Genomic DNA, 26,277 nt, shown 5'->3' on the forward strand with positions numbered 1-26,277 from the left:
ACGCTCTATCTTGTGGACCTTTTAAAAAAGGGTAAAAATAACACAAAAAATCCAACAAATAAACTGATCAGCCAGAAACGGGTGGCATTTGAATAGTTATTCTGTAAATAAGCTGTGTGTGCTGTGACACAAGGCACTGGGCTGCAAGCCGTGAGGGTTGAGTCATGGAGGGGGAAGCTCTCTGCCAGAGATTATGAATGAGCAGAGATTTGCTGGGTCCTCTCCTCCCTCTCTTTAAGTATTTCCTTAAAAATAAGCTTTTGAGAGAACGATCACTAAGAAAACAGCTGCCAACCCTCAGCGTTTAACTGGTGGAGAAACCAGCTCTCCTGTACCTTCAGCACCGGGGTGTCTGACTGCGTGGAGCAGGCTCTGCCTCCCGTGTATCCACCATGAGATGGATGAGTACTCAAGTGTAGGGTGGGAGCAGGTTTTGCACAGCCCTTTGTGTCCTCCTGGGACCTGGGGTCAGCCAAGTGGACAGGGCAATGGGATTTGCTGTACTTGAGCAACTTTTGATCAGCTTTCCTCTTTCTGTTTTGTTGGAAAGGGTTAGGGTTGATTAGGTCTGCAGTGAGTGACATGGTGGCTGCTGAATTTGCCCCTGAGCGTTTTGAAACGGGTGGAGTTTGGGTTTAGAAGGAAAGATGCAGGCAGGATTTGGGGTCAGATGTTAGCTGGGCTCTGGGACTGACTTTGGGCCAGAGCTGCTGATACTGAATTTTAACAGGGTGCTATCCAATTTATTTACCGTATTCATTTAATCAACGCCACCTAAAAGGAAGATGTCTTCGAAAAGGTGGAGGACAAGGGTTTATTTGATTACTAAAAACATTTTTTTTCTGAAGGTGGATGAAGACAGTGTTCGTGCTTTCACCTCAGTGTCAGGAGGTGTGGTGTCTTTATCCAACAAAGGGGAATTGCAGTGAGATCCTTTTCTGTTTCCTATTGAACAAGCTTTCTGGCTATCCACTAAAAAAGCATCTTTTGGGACAAGTTGTGTCACAGTTGTGCCTCAGTTTCCCAATCTGTAAAACAGCACAAATCATGGATTGCCAAACCCTTCCGTGACAGTGAGCACGGACAGGCAGAACAGCATACGTGTATGTTTTGTCTCCTGTTCCTTGGTAACAAAGCCCTAGAGAAATGATGCGAGCTGCTGTGTCCGCGTTCAGCTCGGTGTTGCTGGCCTCAGTGATGCCTGTTTTACACTGGTGTGACATTTGGCCCTCAGTATGCGCTGAGCAGCGTGTGAGCTGAACACCTCGTCAGTGCTCAGCCTCCAAAGAACTGCTCAGCCTCTTGGCTTGTGAGAAGGGATCTTGCTGTAGTAAGGTGAGATGTGCTCTGAACCCCAGGAGAGCTGCGGGTGCCTTTTCCACAGATGCAGGGGGAGGTTGCGGATGTGCCTGGTGGAGCAGGCACGCCTCGTGGTGCCAAAGCAGCAATGGGATTGCCTCCTGCAGGAAGGTTGCTGCCTGGCCTGCCCTGTCCTCTCAGCATTTCTTTTCAAATTGGCTTGGGTGTAATAGCCCCGTGTTAATCATGCCTCACAAATATTGCTAAATTGCAGACTCCTGACCTTTGATTTGAGCCAAATCTTTCCCTAGAATAATTAATAGAGGCTTGGCTGGTATTTCCTCGACAAATGCCTCTATAAAATGTATTTGGAACAATCCTTGTCTATGCCACTGGAGATGGGAGTTAAGGGGGCAGCAGGGTGGCCGTGCTGCACCGGGGCAGGAAGGACCGTGGGCTGGAGGACTGACTGTGATTTCCTGGAGTGTTACTGAAAGCTGGGTCCTGGCATGGCAGAAGGTGCCCGTGGCCCTTTCCTCTCGCCACTGTGCTGAGACTTTTCTGGGAAACACTTGGCAAAGCCGAGAAGCTTGGACACTGGTGAAACCAAGAGGAGCAGGTGTTTTTCTTGCAAAGAAACAGAGATCTAACATCCCAGCATGCTGTTTCTGTGGCCATTTTTACTATCTCCTTCCCTTTGGCTGGAGGAATATATGCATGTGAGTAAATCCCTTTTTGGAAGATGTGTGCTGGACACTCATGGGCTGCGAAACCATCGTATAGCTGATGCTATTGGAGAAGATCCATCGTCCCTTGGTGCTTCCTTTGCTAATGAAGCTTAAGCGTACCTTCCACAGGTTTTACCTGGGTGCTCTGTGCACCTTGGATTGAGCTGGGGCTGTGCTTTTTGCCAGGGCCTGCAGGTCTCTCCGATGGTCCTTTTCAGCAGAGAATAAACAGTGTTTTATTTGAAGCCTTGCATAATCTTAAACGTGGCTTGGCCCTGCTCCTTCCTTCCCCAGGAAAAAGGGTGCTGTGAGTAGATCAGAGCCTGAACATCCCCTGGCTGATCCCTACACAAGGGAAAAATCTGTCTCCAGGGACTTAGCATCTTAACAAATCTCATGAAAGACCTTCCTGCAGCTTAGCTCCCAAGATCTGCATCAATGTTCCCATTTATCAAAGAACAAGAATGGGCCGTGCATCAAATATTGGAGCTGAGTAGCATCAGCATTTTTAGTGGAGTATAGCTTTGGAAGAGGAAAGCCTCACCATGAATAATTAAGGGCTGAGGAGGCATCAAGCTCTCCGATGGCTCTGCCAGCCATTCCTCTGAAGCAGATGCTAACAGGTGCAGTTTCGTAGGAGTTTCAGAGTCTCACTTACAGCATGCATTAAGCTTATTGCAGAAATGGATTGTTTAAAAATGAGCTACCCCTGTATTGTCTGATGGGGGAGAGAAGGCTTTTGTAAGCATGCGGGTAGGAAGCTCTGTGTCTCTGCTCCCAGAGCCACACTAGTGGAACTGAAACAAGCAGCTGCAGCGATATTCCTGAGCTGATGCTGGAGTTGCTGGCTTGTGCTGGTGGTCAGCAGCATGCAAGGCTTCTGAATACCTCAGAAAGCATAATCGTATTTCTCTGTGCCTTTTTTTGGCTTGTTTGGGAAGAACCTTAAACAGTGAAGTCCTTCTGATTTTTTGTGTGCTTTTCTTCTACGTTGATATGACTGGTGCACAGACTTTGCGCATTCTCTTGTTATTTAACCCAAAAAAGAGAGGCAGGAGAGTTGTTTCCATGTGTGAATTGCTGTAATATCATAGAATCACAGAATTGTAGAATGGTTTTGGTTGGAAGGGACCCCAAAGATCATCTAATTCCAACCACCCTGCCATGGGCAGGGACACCTTCCACCAGACCAGGTTGCTTAAAGCCCCATCCAACCTGGCCTTAAACACTTCTAGGGATGGGGCATCCACAGCTTCTCTGGTGCCTCACCACCCTTGTAGTAAAGAATTTTTTCCTAACACCTAATCTAAATCTGCCTTTGTAGTTTAAAACCATTACTCCTTGTCCTATCACTACACTCCCTGACAAAGAGTCCCTCCCCAGCTTTCCTGTGGGTCCTCTTTAGGTACTGGGAGGATTTCTTTGTTAACTAGATGTGATGCAGAGTTGGGGGGGTGTAGGATGTCCCAACTACAGATGTGCTGATGCTCACGTCAGGTCAGCGCAATTGGCCAATCTCTTGTCTGCTTCTGCATTTAGTACAAGAAAAGTCTGTAGAGGTGTCTTGAGATACTCTCTTGTATTGCAGATACAGTAGCAAATGCTTCGGGTCCTCTACTGGTTGAAATAGCAAAGACTCCAGGATCTACTCTAGGAATCACACTGACGACAACCACACATCGGAACAAGCAGGTCATTGTCATTGATAAGATCAAGCCGGCCAGTGTGGTGGACAGGTAAAGATCTGAACTGGCTGCTCCACTTCTCCTTTTCCCTTCTCCACTGCTTTCTTGTCATCTTGTTAGTTATATACCATTCTTCTCTGCCTCTCCTTGAATTGGCCATGCCCGCAGGTTCTTACCACTAAGCATGCTAAAAATATCTGACCTAACACCACCAGTGGACACTCCTCACTGGGAACGAATGTAATTCAGTGCACGTGAAAGCTGAGCTCTGTTCTAAAAACCTTGGGTCTGAGTGCTCTGGAGCTGTGGAATGGCAGGCACCTCTTGTGGAAATTTCTGGCTGGAGCCTTTTCCTGATGTACAAGTCAGCTTGTCACCCTAGTAGTCACATCGCTGAACTGCTGGCTGGTAGGACCCACCACACCGCTGGGTGAACACCCAGCCATCCAGAGTGGCTATGACTGTGCACTAGTAAAAACTTGAAAGATCTTTCCCAAAACACCAGCAGCCAGACTTGAACCATCTAAGTCGACGTTTTTGTCAACGCTTAAACCTAATGTTCAAGTTGAAAGTCGAAAATGAGATATGGAAAGAAACAATTTGAAGCAAAACAGCTGGATTTTGTAAGTTTCTGCTTCCAGCCATAAGGACATGGACTTTGGCTGTGTGTATAATCACCTCTCTTGCTGTTTCCTTTGCAGATGTGGCGCGTTGCATGTTGGTGACCATATTCTCTCTATTGATGGCACGAGCACAGAGCACTGCTCCTTATTAGAGGCAACTCAGCTTTTAGCTGCCACTTCAGAAAATGTCAAGTTGGAGATACTACCTGTTCACCAAAGCAGGCTGCCTTTGAAGCCTCCAGAAACAGGTACGTCCTCTGGGCAAACATTGTTGGTTGCCCTCGAAACTCATTTGAAGTCCCTACTGTGGTTCTCACTGCTTTTGGATGCTCACAACAGACACCAAAGAGAGACATCTGGGAAGGAAAAAATGGTGTTTTGATGAAGTGCATGTGGTTAGATGATGTTCCTTAAGGATGTGAATAGGAAAAAAAAAAAGATACCATCTGTGCTTGTATGGGAAAATTGGAGTTGGGAATCCCAAGGTTTTGCAGTGCTGCTGCTTTCTTAGTACTTTGGATAAGAGACTTTAATGGAGAGGGAGGAAGACAACTTTGGTGCTGGCAAATGTATTTCTAAGCTCAGCTTTCATCGGCCGGAGCCTGGTAAGGCTTTGTAAAGGACATGTCAGTAGCTAGGCAGGGTTCCGCTGGACTTCCGTAGGAAATAAAGCTGAAGCACAAGTGTTCATTTTCTGGCCCAGCCTGTTTGAATGGCAGCTGTGTCTGAGCAGCCAGGGGCAGAGTGGAGGCATCCAGAGTGGCTGCTGCTTTTTTTTCTCTCCAAAGAAGTACTAGAAAAAAAATCTTGCTCATCAAACCGTAAATACCTGTACATTTCAAATGTTAGGAATTTGTCCTGTGAGCATCCTTATTGCCCACCTTTAGTTTCTTCTTCATGTGAGACGATGAGTCAGGCTCTCATATACGTGTATTTGTGAAATCAGCCTCACTGTAAGATTTGTTGCAACTGCTGCCTGCAGTTTTGTTACAGTCTACACTGGGCCTCTCGTAACTCAGCTGGTTCAGTACCAGCCCCTTTTGCAACCATTTTGAGTCACTTCTCTCTCAGGAACGTGCATTTTAATAATGTTGGTGCACAGGAGCCACAGGCCCAATTCGTTTTTCTGTCCTCTTCTAGGGAGGTTTGGTGAAAGAAGAAATTATCTGTGTTGTCTTCTTTAACGTGATGCAGTGAAACATAAACTCTAATAACATCTCCATGTCTAGAAATAAATCTCTTACACGTCCAGTCCAATTTGTGCAGAATTAAAGCCATTTAACAAAGGGGACAGATGACTTGACCTTTGTGCCCAAGAAAAAATGGAAAGCTATAATCTTTTTTTCAGTGGCTGTTAAAATGAACTATTCTCCTTCTTCCATTAGTGCCCTGGTCCTAATCTCCTTTCAGAATATATGCATTCAGCAGCAGCTCAGGAGGAGGAAGATCTGTGGAAGGACAGATCTGTGTGCTCAGGGCATTTTTACCCATATCCACACATCAGACCAGTTTGCTGTGGCAGAAATTCAGCAGGCAAACTTGGGAGAATAATTGCAACACACCAGTATGAATAAATAAGGGGTTTAATGATTGTCCCCACTTTTTGTTAAACTCTTAACACATGAGGGGTAAACGGAAAGGATGCTGTTCATCGACATGGCTGTTAGGAGGCAGAGGTGAGCACCAGTGCTTGGGCTTAAGCCTTCACCAGTGCCGATGGGGATGGGAAAGGGAGGTGGTGGGGACAGGAAAGAGAGTGCTTAGGGCAAGAGGAGCAGCTCATGAAGTAGTGCTCTTCAGGGGTGTAACCAGCCACAGCATCGTGCAGCCCATGGTGGGGAGCCAAGGAACTGCACCAAAGCTGATGATCTGCATTAGGACCTGGGAGAGACTCTACCTTCTGCCCCAGGAACTGAAAGGCAACTCCACAGGCTGCTTTTTCTGAGTTAAGGGAAACAAATGAGGGCAGTAAGGAAAAACGGGCCATGCAAAAGCAAACTGTCATGATTGGCAGGAAAGTGAAGCCCAGAGAAAGCAGCCGAGGAGAGGAGACGGTGCAGAGGTGTCTCTGCTTGGCACTTGCATTACTGAGTCCATCCAGCGTGTGCCTGCATGGGGCTTCTTGTGATGTTTTCTAAAGATGGCTTCTTGTGCAATGAAAATCTGGTTACTGAGGAAGCGGAGAGAGATCTGAAGCCGCAGCTGCCATGAAAAAAATATGGTCCTTGCAGTCTAATGCTGAAGCGCAGGATTTGTCAAACAGAGTTTGCTCTCTCTGCAGCTCTGGGGGCATTTGGAGAGTTTGTGGGAGGATTACGCCGTGCTCACAAGATCAGTGGGAGCGGATGGTGCCTGCGAGCAGTGCTGGGATGGGTGGGTTTCCTCAGGCACCGATGATGTGCAGAAGGCTTGGGGAAGGCTGTTGTAGGTTTTTATCCCATTATTGTCCAAAACCTCTTTTCTTCCCCCTACTGCACTGACATCTGAGTTTCATAGACCATTTTCTGTTGTGTCAGATATGGGCTAAGAACTTAGAGACAAATGGGAGAGGTTTAATTACTATAAATGGATTAAATGGTTTTGTATATACGCCCATAAGCTCTGTCACTTGTGTTCAAAGTATTTCATTTTATTAGGAACTCTGTTTTTGTCTAGATGCAGCCACACTCGCTCTTTTGATTTTTGTTTTTAAAAGCCTGCTGACTCTGAATTTCCTTTTGAATCCACAAGATAGAAACCCCAGAGCTGGAAGTGGACATTTGAAGAACTTTATAGAGTAGCTGCTAAACTCACTAAATGTTTAGCAAAGACTTTGAAATAGTAAGTATGTTGGTCAGAAAACTTGACCTTAAGGATTCAGATAATAAAAATGGATATCCAGTGTTAAAGACGCTAAGAGATGACCTTTAGAAGAGATCTCTGGGTGGACACACTGGATAAACTGAGTCCCTCTCCCAGGTTTGCACGCTCAGAAAGCCCTGGCAGTGCCAGCACCAGCGGGGCTCCCACCTGTGTGGAGAGCACAGAGCCCGGAGGAGGTCTCAGCTGGGAGAGTGCCAGCGGTTGCAAGGTTAAGAGCTGTGATGTTCTGCCGTGGGATGCTGTTCGTGCTCGGCTGAACAAAAGAGACACTTGCAATCTTGCTCATTAGCTAGCAATTCCCCACAGAAGAAAATTGATCCAGACAGCGTGGTGCAGGGGTTCGGGAGAGAAAACTCATTGCCGCTGGGCAAGGACAACTGAATCTACCCTGTGCTGCCCAGGAGCAAAAGGAGCATCAGTGAGAGGAGAACAGGGACCTGTGCCTGGGGGTGTGTTTGAGGCACGTCAGAGGGGATTTGTGGCATTGGGACCTGGTGTTGCAAAGCTGCAGTTCCTGGGACAAGGGATTTCTGGGCGATGGATGCCACACTGCAGCTAAAGCTGTTGTGTGGCCATGAATAGAGTCTGCCACGTTGGTGCCATGTTTTAATTTGCTGTTTGCCATAGCATTGGCATCTCTTCCTGTGTTGGTGGCCCTGTGTAATTGCCTGTAAGCAGCAGCGTGTAAAATCCCTTTTGTTCTGGTAAGCTGCAGTCCGCCCTTCTCATACGTGCACCCTGCGACAGATTGCTAGCCAAGAGCAGCTACTAAACATCCAAACACTGAAGCCAAGAGAAGTGCTCGGAGCACTCCTGGGCACGTGTGGAAGGCATCAAGTGCTGTCCTGGGAGGGCAGCAAGGTGGGAAACAGCACAAGGAGGTTTCCCCGGTGCTGTCGGATAACGCTGATGGTCTCTGTGGGAAACTCGTGGCTGGAGGCAGCTTCTGCACGTTGCTGAACAGACTGCAAATGGTAATGACATCTGTGTGCTGCCAGCACAGCTTAGTCAGGCCGTTGGCTCAGGACACGGAGTTTTTTAAGGGGAATGGGTGGATATCTGCCACTTTGCATCAAGTGTTACGAGGTTACACGGGGATGCGTTTTTGCTGCTGGTGCTTGACATGCCACGGTTGCACTGTGATGTATTCAGAGCCAGTATGAGGCTCTTTCCTACAATCTCCTGCCTTATGCTTCTTACTTTTTCTTTCTCTCACTTCTCCTCCCTGCCTGTGCTGATTTCTGCTCCACTGGGTGACATCAGTCAAGGTGCAGAAGAGCGACCACCACCACTGCTGGGACCCCTGCGTCAACTACTGTCACACCCACCACCCCGGGCACTGCAAGACGCCCACCTGGAACCAGACGTCTGGACAGGATTACTGCAAATGTAACCCCAGAGCACGGTGTTGTCCCTGTTCCTGCATGTGTTCGTGCTGTGCCTCTCCAACTCTGTGGCCTGGGGTGTCACTTACTTCCTCCAAGTGCACTTGGGTCTCTTGCCACAGGCCCAGTGCTGAGGTGCAAAATCAGTATTTGGTGCAAAATCAGTGTCTGCTGCCCTGCGCGCACTGAGCTGGTAACTGCAACGAGAGCAGTGTGCTGGGCAGACCCGTGCTCCCATCCCCTTATCCCACACCCCTGTGCCCTGCTTTCATATGGGCAAGGGAAAAACTGAATTACTGTGGGACAAGGAGGGCAGCCCTGGTGACATGTAGGAACGTGGTGCACCAATGCATCCAGCTCAGCCCTAGTGCTGCACTGCATGGTAGAAGGACTCTGTCTGCTTCAAAATCTGTTTGTAAACACATCTCTTGCAGGAAGCAGATTCTGTTCAGCCCCAGGTTTCTGGTCTTGGGGCAGTGAGGTAGGCAGGAAACATTGTGCTGTGTATTGGGAAGCAAGCAGGGGAGCCCAGTTGCTCAGCAAGTTCAAGCTCTGGTTTCTCTTCCTATATATTTAAGGTTCTTTAGTGCCATTGTGCCAACCAGATGTTGGCTGCCCTGCATCAGTGACACATTTTTCACCTGGTAGCCTCAATGGCCAGTCACTGGAGTCTCTGCACACCAGAGAGCAATGTCCATCTTGAGCCCAAGCCCTTTCTGATAGCTCTCCTGGAACTGCAAGCCCAGGACGTGGGCTCGCCTCAGCTTGAGCCCTGGGAAGAAGGAACTAGTCCGAAACTATGAGGAGCTGGGTGAATATCTATTAGGTGAACCCAGCACTGCATTTCTTTGTGTACGCTTTAACACTCTCTATATTTCCCCAGCTCTGGTGGCTGCCAACTTCTCATCTCCCACCATGAATGCGCAGGGCTTCCCCTGCCAGAACTCCAACACGCTACCTCGCAGCTCCCACCCCATGAGCCCCCGCACCACCATGCTGAGGAGGAGGCAGAAGAAGAAGGAGCACAAGAGCTCATGTAAGAGTGGTGAGGGGCTGGGGCTGGCTTGGACGGGTGCACATGCTCTCCTTACTGTCCTTACTGCCCTTGCTGACCGTTAGCTGGGTAGGACAACTCATCCCAGCACTGCCAGATCCTCCCTCAGCCTTGGTCACCAATCTCACCACAACCAGGTCTGTGATGTTGATTTGGCTGCCCTGACCTTCTGCCTCTCTCTACCTCACAGTGTCGCTGGCCTCCAGCACGGTGGGTCCTGGTGGGCAGATAGTCCACACGGAGACGACGGAGGTGGTGCTCAGGGGAGACCCTTTGAATGGCTTCGGACTTCAGCTCCAGGGAGGCATCTTTGCTACCGAAACCCTGTCCTCCCCACCTCTCGTCCGTTTTATTGAGCCTGACAGCCCGGCAGAGAGGTTAGAGACCTTGCCCTTGGATGCTGATGGTGCTGCTGCTGACCATTTCATGGTTTGGTTTGTTTTCTCTCCTCAGAGGCTCATTTAGATATTTACTATCATCCTTGTAATATCTCCCATTCTTCACTGGGCATGGTTTACTGTCACTGCCATTTCTGCACTCGTCGGCTGACCGCGGCCTCCCTCGCATCCCAGGTGAACGTCTTGGCACCAGGCTATGGCTGTTCTGGGAGGAGGAGGAAGGGAGCGTGTGTCTGTGTGAGAGCGCCATTCCCATTCCTTTTATTTCTTTTTCTTTTTCTTACTCTTTCTCCTTTTCTTTCTCATTGAAAGATAAAGCTTTTGTCTGGTTGCAGTAAGGGGAAAAACATATACAAATGGGCCCTGGAAAGTGTTTTCTGCCTGGTTTTGTTGTAGCAGAGCCCAGCTCTATAAATTGACCTAAATGTTTTGAACCACTGAGGAGGGCTCTGTTTGAGGGGCTGGTTGAGGTGCATTTAAGCACTTCTGCTTTTGGCTTGATAATTCTGGGAAAAGAGCAGAATGGAGGAGCAGCATTAACCGCTCTGCGTGACCCCTGGGGAAACGGAGAGCAACGAGTTCTGCAGTGGCCGAGCCTCAGCATGGGAGCTCTGGTTAAACTTCTTCCAAAACCTTTGCTGGCTGGGTTTAAAGTCTGCTTAAGTGCCTGTGCACTACAGAGCAGATGCCCTATAATGATGCTTCTCTTGCTGAATGGATCAAGTCCCAGCATGGGACTGGTGTTTCCCTTTGCAAATGCAAGCTCTTGCTGTGCCGTCCTGTCTCTGTGTGTCTCCAGGTGGCCGATGCAGAGGCCGGGAGGAGCCCGAGTGCCTGGCACTGGGCTGTGTGCGAGGCCAGGCTGGGAGGACTGGGGCAAGGGACTGGAATAGGAAAATGTGTTGGCCCAAGCGAGGCAGGTTAAGAGGGAGCCTTTTATGTTTTTGCTTCTTTGTTTGTTTGCAAAGTTAAAAAAGCAAAGTGGTGGCATTTTGCTCTTTTTTAATCCTATATTACCAGGGTGAACTTGGCTCACACTGCAAAGCACCAAAGTCCTTTTATAAATCAGGCAGCAACAAAGCCTGCTGTCCCCCGGGAGGAGGGAGATGTGCTGAAATCTGCCTGGCTTTGCTTTATCCTCTTGCCAGGCCTGGAGTGAAAGCAACGACTGGTGGTGTGGACTTGGCCTGGCTCTAACATGTCACACACACGCTGCTCTCCCTTGCCACTCCCACCCAGCAGGATTCACGCTCTCTTGGCTGCCGCCCTCTGCTTTCTGGTGGCAGGGAGCAATCCCCTCTGCGTCTGCAGCGTGGATTTGATTTGGGGATTAAATCTCTCCAGTGTATTTCTTCCTTTCCTAGACTGTGCTGCTCTTCCTAGCTGGCACGGAAACATTGTTTTTGCTCCCTATCTTGAAGTGGTAAGTGTACTGGGTTTACAGGGAGGTGAAAAAGGCAGTTTGGTGTTTTCATTTCACTTTTTGTTTCTTGCTGTCCCACAGAGCTTGTTTGCTCCCTCCTTGCTAGATACCTTTTCCCCTGCCTTGCCAGGTTCTGCTGTAACCACAGCTCAAGGCACTGGGGCCATTTTTCTCCCCTTTCCCAAGTCAGGCTCTCAGTTGAGGCTGCTGGACTCTGCTTTTTTGGGCTGCGGTTGTTGCCCTTTGCAAAAGTGGGTGAGCAGCAGGGGTAGAGGGACTGGGCCACCTGCATCTGTCATGCACGTTCACACACTCTTGTGCAAAGCCTGTGAACCTCAATTTGCTGTGCACAGGACATGATCCACAATTGCTTTGCCCATCTGTCTTGCCCTGGAAGAGCTGCCTCTCGGGTGTTTAGCAATCTGAGCAGTACTGGTGAGGACAATGTCACCCTCTTTTCAGGGAAGTTGTTTGCCTTGCTTTTATTATCTGCTTCGTTTTAGCTTGCAACAGGCAGTTTCAAGCAAAAGCTGACATCTCCCTGACTTGTGATTTGTTTTACAGACAATAGTCTCTAACAGACATTCCCACCCCACCCCTTGTTTTGTTTCCTGGATGCAAGATGAAGCCTTTAGGCTCAAAATGAGACAGTGGTTCAGCCCCTGTTATCAGCAGAGAGGGTCTAATAGGAAGAAGCCTGATGTCCCTTCTTGGCTGCCTTGAAACAAGCAGCTTTTTTGTCCGTCCTCCCTCAGCTGTCATTGACAGCAGTGGGAGAGTATCTGGCTTCTCCACCCCAGTATCCAAAATCAACGCTTTCTGCTGTGTTACGTGTTTTCTAGCTCTGCTCAGACACAGTTGTTTGATCATCATGTTTCTGGCTTTTGAGGATGAAGAGTTTGCAAGAGGGAAGTTCAGCAGCTGGGTGATGCTGTCAGCACAGCTTTGATCTTTTAGGGGCTGTGACCCACCCAGCGATGTACACACACAGATGTGTGCATTTGAGCCATGCATGTTGACTCAGGGGTGTGTAAGGACATGCCACGTTGGTTTCTGCAGCCAGCAGTGTGGCTGTGGTCACTGCTGCTGCTGCTCGCTCCACAGCTGGAGTGACTGCACAGATGCTGCTGCTGATGAGTGAGATCTTCAGCACATACCCAGTCCAAGGCTTGAATTTTCACTGCTGTGTCTAGCAAGACACCTCCACTGTTCCACTGCTGTCTTTAAGCCCAAGGAATGAGTCACGATAAAATGCAAATCTCTGCAACCCGAAGGAAACCTTCCTGTTATGGACTCCAACACACCCATAAGGCTGTCTTTCATTCTAGGAGATGATGGAACTCCTGTTCTTTGATTTTTAAGCACTTCTCCTCCTGTGATCTCCAGGTACTTTGTGAGCTCTACTGTTAGACTGTGCATCTCGGAGATGCATGCACTCTTTGGGAAAGCCCTCTGAAAACTTCATGCAGGATCCCATAGCAGAGTCAAGGAAAGGTGTGCAGGAGCCTTGTCTCCCAGGGCCCTGCACCCATTGCAAGGGCACATGGTAATTGGAAACCAGTGGTGAAATTGTTTTGAAGAGTTAACGAGGCATGTCAGATCTCCTCACCCTTGTGGTTGGAGGTAGGAGGTTGTGGCTTCACTCCACAAACTTTTATAAACCTGCAAGACTGGGGTTTAAACTGCCATGATCAACTGAGGCTAATATTAAATGAAATAAAATGCTTCCGACCTAACAGAGCCATTGGCTGTAAAACACGGTAAATTTACCCTGAATGAAGAAGCACAGGAAATGGTTGTTTTGTGAGGAGACAACTCTGGAAAAGGTGCAAGTGTTGGCTGTGTGAAAGAATCCCGTGGTCTCCTAGTCCTCGTGGCTGAAACAGCAGTACTGAAAGAGGTTGTGTCCTTGTGGTACCTCAAAATGCTGAAGTGATCTCTGTGTTGATCCCTCCTTTCCAAAAGGTGCACAGTGACCATAGCAATAAAGCTCTCAGTGTTGGAGGAGACCTCTCCATTGTACTCCTTGCCATCTTCAGATTTAAAAGCTGATAGTTCCAGACATAGTTATGTAGCTGCATATAGCCACAAGTCCAGTTAAGGACTGTAATTAAACAATGTAATGTATTCACAAGGGTGTATTCATTTATACTGCATGGAGTTGTCTGTCCTAATCCAAGTCTCCTTGAACAAACACTTCTGAATTTACATCTCCTAAAATAGCCAGCTGTTTTCCATGAATGACATGAACTCAGGCACCAGAGCAAATATGCTGTAAGTTTAATCCCTTCCTACCTGTAAAGTAACCTCCCTAGGCTGTCTCCAAACTTGCTCATATCTCAGCTTTTGATGGGCCACAGACAAAAACTGTCGTGCTTGTGCATTTTTCTCAAATTTGGATGTGTGTGTGTTTTCTTGGACTTTTCTGCTGTTTGGAAGTGACCAATACAACCGGTACCCGTTGCCTTTAGTGTTACCTTTGTGTGCCCAGAAGCCACAGTACCATGTTCTTACAACTGACTCAGGTGTGAGCGATGAAGAAAGGCTGGAAGGATTAGTAAAAAAACAAAACAAACAGAAAGAAAAAAAAAAAGCTGTCTTGCATGAAATATCAGTGGAAGCTGGCTTCTAGAAAGGTCAGGGCAAAGGATGTGGTTGATCGTTAAACAGCAGGGGAGTAAAGATTGTCAGACGGAGGCTTAAAACATGCTAGCTGATGCCTTCATGGTAAAACAACTCCAAACGTAGAGGTGAACCTTAGACTTGTTCCCATAACCCTGAATCTATTTCGGAAACCACCCTGTAGCTTATGTTAGTGATGGATGAGTGCTTTCCCATGCTCTGCTCGAGCGGATGGCCTTACAGACAGGTGCCAAGTGGGAAATTGAACAGATGTGGTTATAGCAAGCAACTGATGAAGAGTGTGGAGAAGATGGAGGATGTGCAACCTATTGCCCATGGCCAGTGATGTGGAACACTACGCTCTTGTCTTTGTAGAGCCATGGGTTTGTGCAGATTAGCTGTTGGAGGTAATGTGCAGGGTTGTCTTGCTGGGGTCACAGTACATTAAAAAAAAAGAGAGAGAGATTGGATAGTGAATGTAGCGGTTCATGTGTGAACAAACATTTCTTATAAATACAGAAGAGTCTCAAGAGGCAAACCATACTGTAGCAGTACATCTCCCACGTAGCCTTGCTGTCATTATTCTACTTCCAAAGTGAAAAAACCTGCAGATCTATGCTCCTTGAGAAAGTGGGTCTAAACCAAAAAGCCCAAAGTGCCAGTTGTGGTTATATTGGCGGGCTATCACATCAGAATAATATTGGCCTTTCAGGGCAGTTAAACAGTATCAATGTACATTTGGCTTCCAGAAATGCAATTACAAGGGATAAATGATTATCCAATTTGCTGAGATGTTTCAGTGAGTTCATTGGATTGTAGCTTCAGTATTAGCCATGTATTAAGCAGAGGACTCTGTGCAATTTTCAGTGCCATTAGTTTGGTTTCCAGTGGATGCAGGCACACGGAGAGAGATGTATACTATTAAATAGGGTAGGAGGCCTCATGTCCTTGCAATTCATCACTTGCATGTCTTGGCCATGGTGTTGACTTTTAGGAGGGGAAGGGTTTCTTTTTTTCCCTGGAAGTTGCAGGAAATAAAAGAAATATATATATATTGTTTGAGAGTGAAGTATGTTTGAGCTTAAGCAAACCACAAGGGTTTGCTGCCTAGTGACCTTCCAGGGGCTCCTGGCCCCGGGACACACGTTGCAGAATGAGTTATCATCTCTTTGAGGCCACTTCTGCAGGATCTGTCGGTACTCTGTGTGTCTTCTAACAGATTTGTCTGACAAAAGTAACTCATGGCTGGGTGTGGGGTTGTTTTTTTCCTCCTTTCCTCCTTTTTCCCTGCCTCCTTGTCCCCTTCCCCTCTTTTCCCAATACGGACTGCAGGTGTGGGCTGCTGCAAGTAGGAGACCGAGTCCTTTCTATCAACGGCATTGCGACTGAGGATGGGACTATGGAGGAAGCTAATCAGCTTTTGCGGGATGCTGCGCTCACGAACAAAGTGGTGCTGGAAATTGAATTTGATGTTGCAGGTAAGTTGCCAAGGACTTGCTGCTCCTCACCACCTGCCAGACTCTGCCAGTGCCTTTGCTACCATGTAGGATGGAGTGTGTTCACAAAAATACATGAGGTTTTTGTTAGAGCTCAGGCAAGACTGAAAAGACCCTGTGAGAAGGGTCTTTCCCATTTATTTGTTGTTCTCTAATGTGCATTAAGACAGAGGGTCCTTCCTCTGATCCTTCCATAAATGCCGCCTTCTCACCACTTGGCTGAGGTAAGCCTAGTGAGTAGATGAAGAAGCCACCTGCTCTTTAAACATTTTATGATTAATATGTGTAATATTTGTATTAATCTATGGCCTTGAGGAAAGGAGGGAGCTGAAGCAATTGGCTGGAGCTAAAGTGCCCTTTGTATTTGGAAGAAAAATCTTTTTCTTTTACATTGACAAAGCTGCTTCAACTTCAACTGAAGTACAGTGTGATGTAAGCACTTCACTTGATGTTCAGAGCATGTATTTTTAATGAGAATCCAAATCTTAACCTGAAGTCCTTGGGGCCTCAGAGAACAACCTTATTTGAACCAATAAAACTGAGTTTGATGGGCTTGTTTTTCTCGGTTCGAAAGAAACCATCCATGCTGCTGAAAACTCTCTCCTTTCTCCTGTTTTCTTTTTGTCTGTTTTTGGCTTTATAGAGTCTGTCATACCCAGCAGCGGCACTTTCCACGTTAAATTGCCCAAGAAAAGAGGTGTGGAGCTTGGAATTACAATCAGCTGTAAGTATTGCTCAGACTTGCTCTAGCAGTTGCAAGAGCCACTGCTTTCCAACCTGGCACATCAGAGGGGCCCAGCAGAGAGAGAAAAGGTTATGTGGGGTTCCCTGGTAGCACTCACAGTGCTTGTGATTTATTCCCAATTAAATTGGATGTGTGGTTCTTGCCTCCAAGAGCTAGAGACCACAGAAAAAAACAGCCGCTGAAGGGTCAGGGCAAAGGATGCATCCCTTAGGAGCAGCTGAACAGTTGGTGCGCATGCAGACTAATATTATGTTAGGTTATTAGTAATATTATTTTATTTCCTTGCTCATAGTTGTGTTATGTTCCTTTTAAAAAGGAATTGCTTGGGTCTGGTGGGAGCCTTGCAGGGAGAGGTGGAGGGAGGAGAACAAGTGCAAGGAGAACTTGCAGCTAGAGGGTAGAGAGGGGAAACTGCCAGGAGAGGAAGGAGGAGGAAGAGGAAGAGGAGCAAGAAGCTGATGGGACTCAGAGGAACAGGGGGTCACTTTAGGAACAGGTGCTGGGCAGGGTTTGTTGCAACACAGGGAGTGGTTGCATTGACTAACCCCAGCTGTGGAGGGGAGACCGGCCTGCCAGGACTTGGTGAGTACCAAGAGAAGGAGACATCAACCTTTTTCTTTCTTCTCTGTCTTCTGCTTGCTCTTGATTAATTTTCTTCATCTCTGTTCTGGACCTTGTTTTTTGTTTAAAGACCTTTGGGCCTCTGTGAGGAGATGATATAGGCAGATCCATCCCAAAATTTTGGCATATTGGAGTGGTCTTATGCCTTGCACCAGTGAACTTTTCCTTTATACAAGTGTGAACTGGTTTCACATCATTCATTCCTCTTCCACTGCTGGGTAACTTGAGTTGAATCATATCAGGCTGGCCATGCCCAGAGACAGCCACCACATCTCAGATGGAACAAAGCAGCTTGTGAAACCGCAGTAAGGGGATCTTACGGCTCAGACCTCAGAAGCGTGGACTCAGCTGTGTCTAGGGGATGGAGTCAGTAAGGACACTTTCAAAGTAGGCTTCATTAAAATAGATAAGCTATTTGCAATTACTTCTTGTCATTTACAGCATTAGTTTGTGAGTTAATTGGAGGTGTTTTGGTCTTAGGGATGTGTGTCTTAGGAGAGACTTGAACATCTGCAGGGTGATGACTTTGCGCCCCATGTTATTTCTTCTCCCTCTTCCCAGCTTCCCCTATTCGTGCCATGAGAATATTGCTGAGAAACAGCAACACAACATCTAACATTTGGCTTGCTAGCAATTACTGTTTGAAGACTTCAAAGTGCCTTCCAAAAGCAGTGGGGTGTCTGTAATGCTGTTCACTGGTGGGAGAGTAGGGGCATGGGGCAGCAGCCCAGTGAGGTACAGCTCACGCTGGGTCCCTTGCCTGCTGCGTTAGCATTGCAGTCTCAGGTAGAAACCTGGGGTGATGGATCTGGGAGCAAACTGCTGGCTTGAACGTGGCCAGGATTTCACTCCTTTTAAGCTTCAAAGCTTAGGTTTGATCTGGGGCTGGAGAGCAAAATGAACCTGGAGGTTGCCAGCAAGAATATTAGTTTTTATTTGTGGAGTCTCACTGCAATGGGATCTGCTTTGGATGGGCATTTACACTTCAAACGTATTTTAATGTTGAAAATGCTTTCGTTTGAAATGTGTTTAAAAAATTGATTTCACACACTTTTGGGATATCATTGCTAAATAAAAAGAAACTGAACCCTGAGTTTTAAATAGTTAGATGCCCATTGTCAACTGCAAAGCAGTTTTTAAATAATATAATACATTCGATCTTTCTGATTGTTGCACATGTTTACAGGCCATTGTTTAAGCAGTGCATATGCGTATACTTAAGATATACCCCAGTCCTTTGCTGAGTCAAAACGCAAATTGTCTTTACAAATGGAGCAAAAGATAGATATCCTGAAAATGTGGTGGCAAGGATGAAATGCTAGTTGCATCCTAATTCTGTTTTCATATATTAGTCCGCATAAGCCTATATCCACAAGACCCTTAGTGAATTATATCATCATTTTGTCACTCTGTGTCTGACCAGGCAGATAAATACACCAGTTTCAAACATTAAAACCAAAGCAAGCAGACATATGGTAAGTACCTCCTGCAGAGACATGATGTGCATGCAGGAGTGTGATGCAAGCAGCAAGAAATAAGAAGTAAAAATAACCCTTCTCTGTTTTGCTCAGTTCCTCCCAGTCCTGATTTGAATGCTTGTATAGATCTAGAAAGAACTTTATAGCTTCCTTCTGACAAGGAAAGGCATATAGCTACCGTTTAAAGTAGCAGAAACTGGGCCAGATTAAATAGATGACAACCTGGGGGAATCAGTACAAGACCTTTACTGTCATGGCCACAGACTTGGGTTTGATCTAAAACTTTGTGGCACACTGTAGATGAAAGATGAGTTGCTCTCATTGAGTTTTACCTCTTGGCTTCAGCGGGCTCATATGCAGACAATTCCTCTGTCTAGGAAGGTTTGACACTGCCTTCTTACATGGGCAAAAAGTGTTACAACCTGATCGGAGAAGTGCTACAGAAATAAAAGTGGTCAAGTTCTGACTGTGCTGTGACTCTCAGAGCTAATCGGGAGATGGGCTAAATAAAAGTGGGGGCGAGCAGGAGTCTTAATGGATGCACTGAAAGAATCCATATAATGGAGCCGGCTGACCGAGAAACCATAAATCTGCTGGAAAACCTCATAAAACGGATGGAAACCCAAGAGGTTTCTGTATGAAGAGGGCAGGAACTGCTGTTTTTGGTATGAACATGCTGAAAGGCTCTGTGCTTGCTCCTGGTCAGGGGTAGGTGCTTGCTGAGGGCTCTTGTCTTCTTCAAGGTCTCTGCATTTGCTAGGAAGAGAAGGCTTGGGGCTGAGCGAGCCCCCAGCTGTGGCCTGTGCACATCTATTTGTATGTAGCATTATTTCCCCTTCCATTCCTCAAAGGATGAGTAGGAAATCCAGGGGATGAATCTCTTACTGACTCTGCTTTGTATTTCTGTGCCACCTCGGTGCCCTTAAACCTTACTTCAGTCTCCTACCTTTGCTAAATGAGCAAAGCTGCCTTGTGTGCACCGCTTCCTTGTGCTTCGTGCAGGGGTGAAGGGACAAGCAGCCAGCAAAATCAGTCTCATTTTCTCCAAACTCCAGTGCCTTGGTGTCTGTCAGAGGGAGACGGCTGCATTTGTTTTTAAAACCGCTGCTCTTATAGAAAAGCAAAGTGCACGCTCCTTTCTGCCTCTGCACGGCTCAAAGGGATGTGTGGGTGGCGAAGCTCAGTTGTTTGCAGAGACCTCGGAGGTGCTTTGAGTGCTGGGGATGCAAAGAAGTGCAAAGTGAGATTTTTGACACAATGATATGAAGATTTGGCTCTTGTTAGCCTGAGCCACTTGTCTCCATTAGCAGAACAGATGGCATAAGTGCTCTGATCTTCCTGGTTGCATTCAGTTCTAACGATGTAGTTATGCCTTTGTAGATTTTCTGTAAATCTCCTACAAATTAAAATCTCCAACAGCGAGAAGCTGAAAGTCATGTTTTCTTGTATGTTCAATACCTGACCTCTTAAAGTAAGATGCTCATTTGCCATTAGCCTCTGGAGAATGATAGTTGAAAAGATTGCTTTTCTGTTTTCCTTTTTTTTTGTTTGTCTCAAATATCCTTTCCAAGGGCTACTTGTGAAATTCACTGCAGGGTGCAGGGGTGTTGTTGCTGCATAGATATTGAAATTATTGTTCATTTTAGCTATGCATTAATGCTTTATATAGCATGTTTATCAAATTACCTTTATATAACTTAACAAATCAATTCCTGTGCCCTTGCAGTGAAGTGCTGCAGATAAGGAGTAGGTACTATATCTGCTTGGGGGTGATAAAGCCAGAATTTGGATAGATAGATAACTTCAATTAAGTCTCTTAAGCAGGGTAATCACTGTCCTAGCAACAAGATGGATCTGTGAGCTGACCCAACCTGGCTTTGCTGGCGCTGGATTAACCTGGGACCTGCCACCAGCCTGGCAGAGCTGTGAGCGGCAGCGTGTCCCTGGAGTCCCCTGTCTTACCCCATGCTAACACTGCAACCTGAAGAGATTTGCAGCTGACTCACTGTGATGCAGTTACCGAAGTGAGATGTTCTGCCCAGGCTTTGCTACCTGGAGATTTTAAAAGGAAATAGATCTGCGGCGGTGTAAATATCCTGCTGGAGATGCTGATAATTTACGCGCCTGCTGCTAAAACTAATGACGGGAAAAGGAAAAAGTTGGGTTCTGGGGACTGGGTTTTCACTGCTGCTCCTTGTAATCAATTCTGATTTGTTTATATTCCTCTTTTCATTCCGTAGCTATCCTGAAATTATTGGTTTTCTGATTTTGTTTGTTTTTCCTCCTTTATAAACATTTGCTTTCTTAAATGGGTTTGTATGGCATTATTACAAGTTCTTTAATTACACATTGGCAGAGTGCTGCTTCAGCGTGATCAATAACGAAGGGCATTCATAACCGTTTGAAGCGCTGATGCGTGTGAGATATGTGCTTGCGCTCCTTGGAGGGGAATAATTTACCGATGCGAGTCACTATGCATTCTATTAAAAACACAGAAAGGACATGTGTTTCTGGCCTTGTCATCCATCAGAGAGTAAATGCCGAGTGAGCCAGAATCCCAGCAGAGGTGGCGAGAGACTGAAAGCAATTTATAAAAAGTAAATAACAGTATTGATCAGTTCACCTTTTTATCACTGCCCTGTCACCACCGCCAGGCAGCGTTTTCATGGTGAGTTTCTCCCCCACCCTACGCTTCTGCATTCACCAACTGTTTATTTATGGAGCTTTCTCTGGGTCACTGGAGCAGATTTAAACTATCTTCTGTACTGGTAAACCCACCAAAAATACAAATCCATCTGAAAAAGAGCATGCTTCCACCAGAAGGCAGATGGAGGCTACAACCAGAGTGCCTGCAAAGAGGAGGTGTGACTTTCTGTACTCCAGCTTCTGCCTCTGTCTCAATCCATCTCTTCCCTCAGCTGCCTTTGCTGCTGTCTCCACTTTACGGATGGGAAAGCAAGTCCTGGAGGCAAGGCTAGACGTCCGAACCACATCTTTCTCCAGCAAGCAGAATTACCAAGACCAAGAATTACCATTTCTTTGAAGAGAAATAACCACATGGACAGCAGAACTGAATGGATAAAGAGGTTTTACTCACCTGTGCACATGTCCTAACTCCAACCACCACGACTCTAAATAATAATGTAGTTTAAAGTGGTGGGGTTTTTTGTTTGTTTTGATTTTTATTTATTTTTTAATTGCAAGTGAATTGGAAAGGGTTTATCCAGAATCTCACCAGGAATCTACAAACCTAATGCCTCTGCCCCTAGAGTGAGTCACAGCTTCGGTGAAATTGCAGCTTTCTCACACGTAGAGAGGGCAGCTGCTGCACAGGCAGGTCGTCACCCTGCTCCAGCAGCCCAGGGTTGTTGGCAGTGTGTGTCCCAGCATGGCTGGAGCCAGCCTGCTCCCAGCTGAGGGGTGGAAAGCAGAAATCCCAGCTGGGCACTGGGGCATGAGGAAGGGCATTGGGATGCCAAAGGCAGGTGACTGGAGTTTGTAACTACTGGTTTTTAAATTGAACAGCAAGTGATGCTCAGTGCTTTGAAATTTCATTATCTTAACTTTGTATCTTACGCCTCTTGAGAGAATGATTATTCATTAAGTCTCTTTAACTTACCCTTCAGCCTTGTAGGTACTGACTAATAATGACTGTTTTATACAGCCTTTCAATTTCATACTAAGTGGTTATTTAAAAGAGAGGGCTGCCACGTATTAAAGCACAGTTTGGATGCTCTGATGGTAGGGACAAGGATATGCCATTCCTCTTTCTTCCATTTAACTGAGGTCTCAAGAAAATCTGTCTGGAAAATATGGCTTCCAAAAAAAAAACAAACAAACAAAAAAAAACAACCCACCCTAAAACCCACAATGATTTTTCCTTAAAACTTGTTTTGTTTCCTAATGGACAAAGCACTCCCTTCCCTGGGAAGAGTTGTGCTGCCTTCGGTGCTGACACCTATTGCAGGGCTGCAGAAGGACGGGGTCTTGCCAGGACCAGGGTGTCGCAGGGTCTGTAAGGCAGGTGCTGAGATAAATGTGTGCTGCAGAGCTTGAGGCATGTTGCTTTTCTATCCTCATTGTTCTTCCTCCCCCTCTCATTGCTCTTTTGAGTCTTGGCAGTCTCCAGACACATTGTCCTAGCAGTGCCTGGGTCGGGTTTAGAGGTGGCTGCCCCTAGCCCTCCACCAGGACTGCAGCTCTCTCCCTAACCCCCTTCTGTCATGCCGCCTCTGCTTTGAACCTAATAAACAAGCCTCACAGTGAAAAGCATTTGTGCTAACCTGGATTGCTTTGACAGAACCAGGCTAGGCAGCGATTAAACACGCAGCGCTGCGTGCCAGGGCTCGGCACCTTTGGGCTGGGGTGGAGGGGTGAGCTCTCGGGGTCTCCCATCACTGCCACTTGGACCAGCGCCGTGTGCACCTCTGGGCAGCAAAACCACATCCTGTGTTCAGAGAGAGAACAGCAGTAGCGATAAGGGGGCCATACGTCTCCATCCCCTGGGCTGTTTGTCCATGGTGCGTGCCCTTCTCAGCCAGTGCGGGTGTTTCTGCATTGATTTTTGCCACATCAGCCTTTGCACCTCGTGCCTCCTTCCCACCTCTTGAGCTGCCCAGCACGTGTTGGTGTAACTGCTCTGTGCCACGGGCAGGTTGAGTACAGGCAACCTCCACAGCCCCCCTGCTTCTCTTTGACCCACAGCCACAAGCTGAGCATGAGTTCCTAGCTCAAACCTGCCCAGCACCACGGTCCAGTAAGATATGGGGAAAATAATTCTTCCCGGCTCTGTATCATCCAGCAGTCGCATTGCTGTGACTGTTACAAAATCAGTCACAGTCTGCTCTTCACTGTCTGACCCGACTTCTATACTCGGCCGTGTTGCAGCTGAAATTGGCTGGCTTTTTGTGCTGTTCGGTGCAGAAGTTCCAGTTATATCTGCGAGAGGGTATCCTTAAAGGTGATGGGCAAAGTATGTATGTTTTTAAATCTCATAAACGAATGTAAACAACAGAAAAAGCCAGAGCAGAGATGTTGGTAAGAGAAAGGGCTTATTCCTTTATGTCTGACTTTGTGGGGCACTCTCCGGCAGGTGGATCTCTGTGGTTGATGCCAGGCACTTTTCTGAAGCTGTAATCTCTGACCTGCACCCGATATGTTCAGATGCTGCGGGTTTCTTCCCTCCCACGCAGTTTTTGCACAGCAGCTCCGTCAGCTTTAAATGAGATAATGCCATTCCCATAGCGAGGCAGGAGGGCTGATGCGGCGTGGAGGGGATGCTCTCGGTGTCTGTTCGTCATGCAGATGGCAGGGAGGTCAGGAGGGAGTCAAGTCAGAAATCTCTCTTGGGTTTCTCAAGAACAGCAGCAGGTCTTGATGGCAAATTTGAAAATGCAAATGCTCTCAGAGATGCGTCCTCACATCTCTCATGGGCTGAAAAAGTTCTCAGGCTGGGGAGGGAGAGGAAGATTGGACACCCCCAGCTCCAGAGCTGAGAGCAGCCCTGAGTTACCCAGTTGTATAACAAAGTTGTCTGGGGAGCTGAAACAACTGGAAAACAATTTTTCCGGGGTTATTTTCCACCTGGAAAATTTCCCAGGCCGCTTTACTTCAAGACCAGAGAAGGGCTTGTGTTAGCCACAGCTCTGAGCTAGGTGCTCCCGAGGCAGCAGTGCTAATGCCTGACCCCTGCCATAGCCAGGGGGTGTCAGCAGTGCTGGGCAGCATCACCTCCTGCTGCTGGACACCTCGCAGGCTCCCCTTAAAGGACAACCAACAAACGTTTGAAGGGATTTGCTTCCTTTTTTTTTTTTTTCCTTGTTGTGGCTTCCAGAGTTCAAGTGTGAAGCACCGTTTTGTCAAAGGAATATAAATTCCCTTTCCTCCTAGCTCCTTTTCCCCATTAACCACTCCCCTCCTGGGTAGCAGACTGAGCGTTGTACCCATTTGTCTCTTTTACAGCTGCGAGCAGAAAGCCTGGGGAGCCTTTGATCATCTCTGACATCAAGAAGGGGAGTGTAGCGCATAGGTGAGTACAGAAATTCCTGCCTGCTAAACCCAAGGCAAAATATCCAGTCCAGTAAGGAGATGCAGAAAGATGTCCCAGCAGTAGCACTTGGGTCTGGATTTTGCCAGCATTCAAGCAGATGTCAGCCTGAGAGGTTTTCTTAGACCACAGTAGGGTTTGGAATAAAAACTGTCTTTATTGAAGCAAATAGAGTTGAGCTAATGGAGAAGATGGCCAGGGCAGATTCAGGGGTCTGCAGACCCTCTAGAAGATGAATGTTTAGTATCTAAGACCATGTGCTAAAGGGCTTCATACACATACATCTCTATACCATAAGGTGCAACGGCTCATCAGGTAGTTTGCTACGTCTCAGCTCCTGCCCAGGTGAGCGGAGTGAATGAGTTGTGGGTGCTGGTGGAGAACTGTGCAAATAACTCAGCCTTCGCTGACTGCACCTCTGATCCCAACACCTCATAGCAAGGCTTTCAGGGGGATTTAATGCTGCTGGAGGGCTGGTTTCTAAGACTGCTTGTACATGAGTTTCCAGAAAAGGTAGAATATTTGTCAGTTAAGCATCAGGCAGTTTTGAGTGCCTTAGGTTACCCAGGCTGTATATCTAAGTAGGTGAGAGCAGCAAAGTAATCTTCCTGCCTTGTTCTGGGTTGATGCACGTTTACGCAAACTTCTTCTGTGGAAGTTATAATTGCCCCAGACTCTGTTCACACTTGTTTCCCAGAAAAGATAAAGGGGAGGAAAAAGCTAATATTGTCATCACCACTGCAGAACTGAATGCATTGCGGGATTTGAAAGGCAAATACAAATGTACTTTAGTTTTCTTCTTCTTTCCCCGTAGAACTGGCACCTTGGAGCCGGGAGACAAGCTGTTAGCCATTGATAACATCCGACTCGACAATTGCTCAATGGAGGATGCTGTGCAGATTTTGAGGCAATGTGAAGACCTGGTCAAATTGAAGATTAGAAAGGATGAAGATAACTCTGGTACAGAAATCCTGATGCAAACTGGTGCCTGTCCACTTTAATGACATTTCCCAATAGGTAGTGCAAACCAACAAAGATAAGGGCTTCTGCCTGTCTGGTCACCACTTTCCAATTGATTATAGTCTATTTTTGTTATTCTGCCCTTAAATGGAGTCTGGAAGGTTAAAATCCTGTTTGGTATGAGCATAGTTGAAGGCTGAAGGCTTTTGCTTCTAAGTGCTGCAACTCTTTCCTATGACCTCTTTCATATGGCAAATGAAAAAACCTCAGCATTCCCATTTTCTCTTCCAGATGAACAGGAGACAACCGGTGCTATTATCTACACAGTGGAACTGAAGCGATACGGCGGGCCCTTGGGAATAACCATCTCTGGGACAGAGGAACCTTTCGATCCCATCGTCATTTCAGGCTTGACAAAAAGAGGGCTGGCAGAAAGGTGAGGTTTGGGAACACAGGGGTTGAACTGATGTGGGAAGGGGTCTTGAAGTTTACAAAGCCATCTCTGCAACTCTTCTTAAGTGTTTTAGCCATTTTGTCTGCTAAAAAGGAAAGGTGCTATGGAGGTACCACGCACTGTGAAGCAGGAGCAGCCTTGCTGGTCTGGCTTTTCAGACCCACGTTCAGGACGTGTGGGCTGGTCAGGACTGTGCCGTTAGGGCAATGAGAGAGGCTCAAAGCAGGGCACTTCTGGCAGAGTCAGATCCAGTGCGTTGGTTGAATGCAGCAGCTGGGAAAATGTGGTTATCTGCCTCTCTTCCACTGAGGTACTTCCTAGTCTGATTTCCCATGCTACATTTTACATGGGGAATGCCCAGCCTGCCCAGGAAAGCACCGTATCCTTCTGGCCAGGGT

At 47.0% G+C, this 26,277-nt stretch overlaps 1 protein-coding gene across 10 annotated transcripts in view; it reads left to right on the forward strand.

Moving 5' to 3' along the window:
* GRIP2 (glutamate receptor interacting protein 2) overlaps window positions 1-26,277 on the forward strand; it is a 246,199-nt gene that overhangs the window by 198,458 nt on the left and 21,464 nt on the right. For 9 of the 10 annotated variants that reach the window (XR_010833891.1, XM_067002992.1, XM_067002984.1 and 6 more), the window contains exons 8-17: window positions 3,616-3,763; window positions 4,414-4,583; window positions 8,461-8,586; window positions 9,466-9,618; window positions 9,827-10,070; window positions 15,412-15,557; window positions 16,219-16,299; window positions 24,381-24,447; window positions 25,280-25,425; window positions 25,717-25,861. Coding sequence is in view for 9 of the 10 variants with exons in the window: in XM_067002992.1 (XP_066859093.1) it covers window positions 3,616-3,763; window positions 4,414-4,583; window positions 8,461-8,586; window positions 9,466-9,618; window positions 9,827-10,070; window positions 15,412-15,557; window positions 16,219-16,299; window positions 24,381-24,447; window positions 25,280-25,425; window positions 25,717-25,861 (1,426 nt within the window). In the remaining variant the exon portion in view is untranslated. The remainder of the gene's footprint in view (window positions 1-3,615; window positions 3,764-4,413; window positions 4,584-8,460; window positions 8,587-9,465; window positions 9,619-9,826; window positions 10,071-15,411; window positions 15,558-16,218; window positions 16,300-24,380; window positions 24,448-25,279; window positions 25,426-25,716; window positions 25,862-26,277) is intronic. The other variant, XM_048070247.2, reaches the window with a different exon arrangement.

The sequence above is a fragment of the Anser cygnoides genome, chromosome 10 (genome assembly GCF_040182565.1).
Source record: "Anser cygnoides isolate HZ-2024a breed goose chromosome 10, Taihu_goose_T2T_genome, whole genome shotgun sequence".
NCBI classification, from domain to species: Eukaryota; Metazoa; Chordata; class Aves; order Anseriformes; family Anatidae; genus Anser; species Anser cygnoides.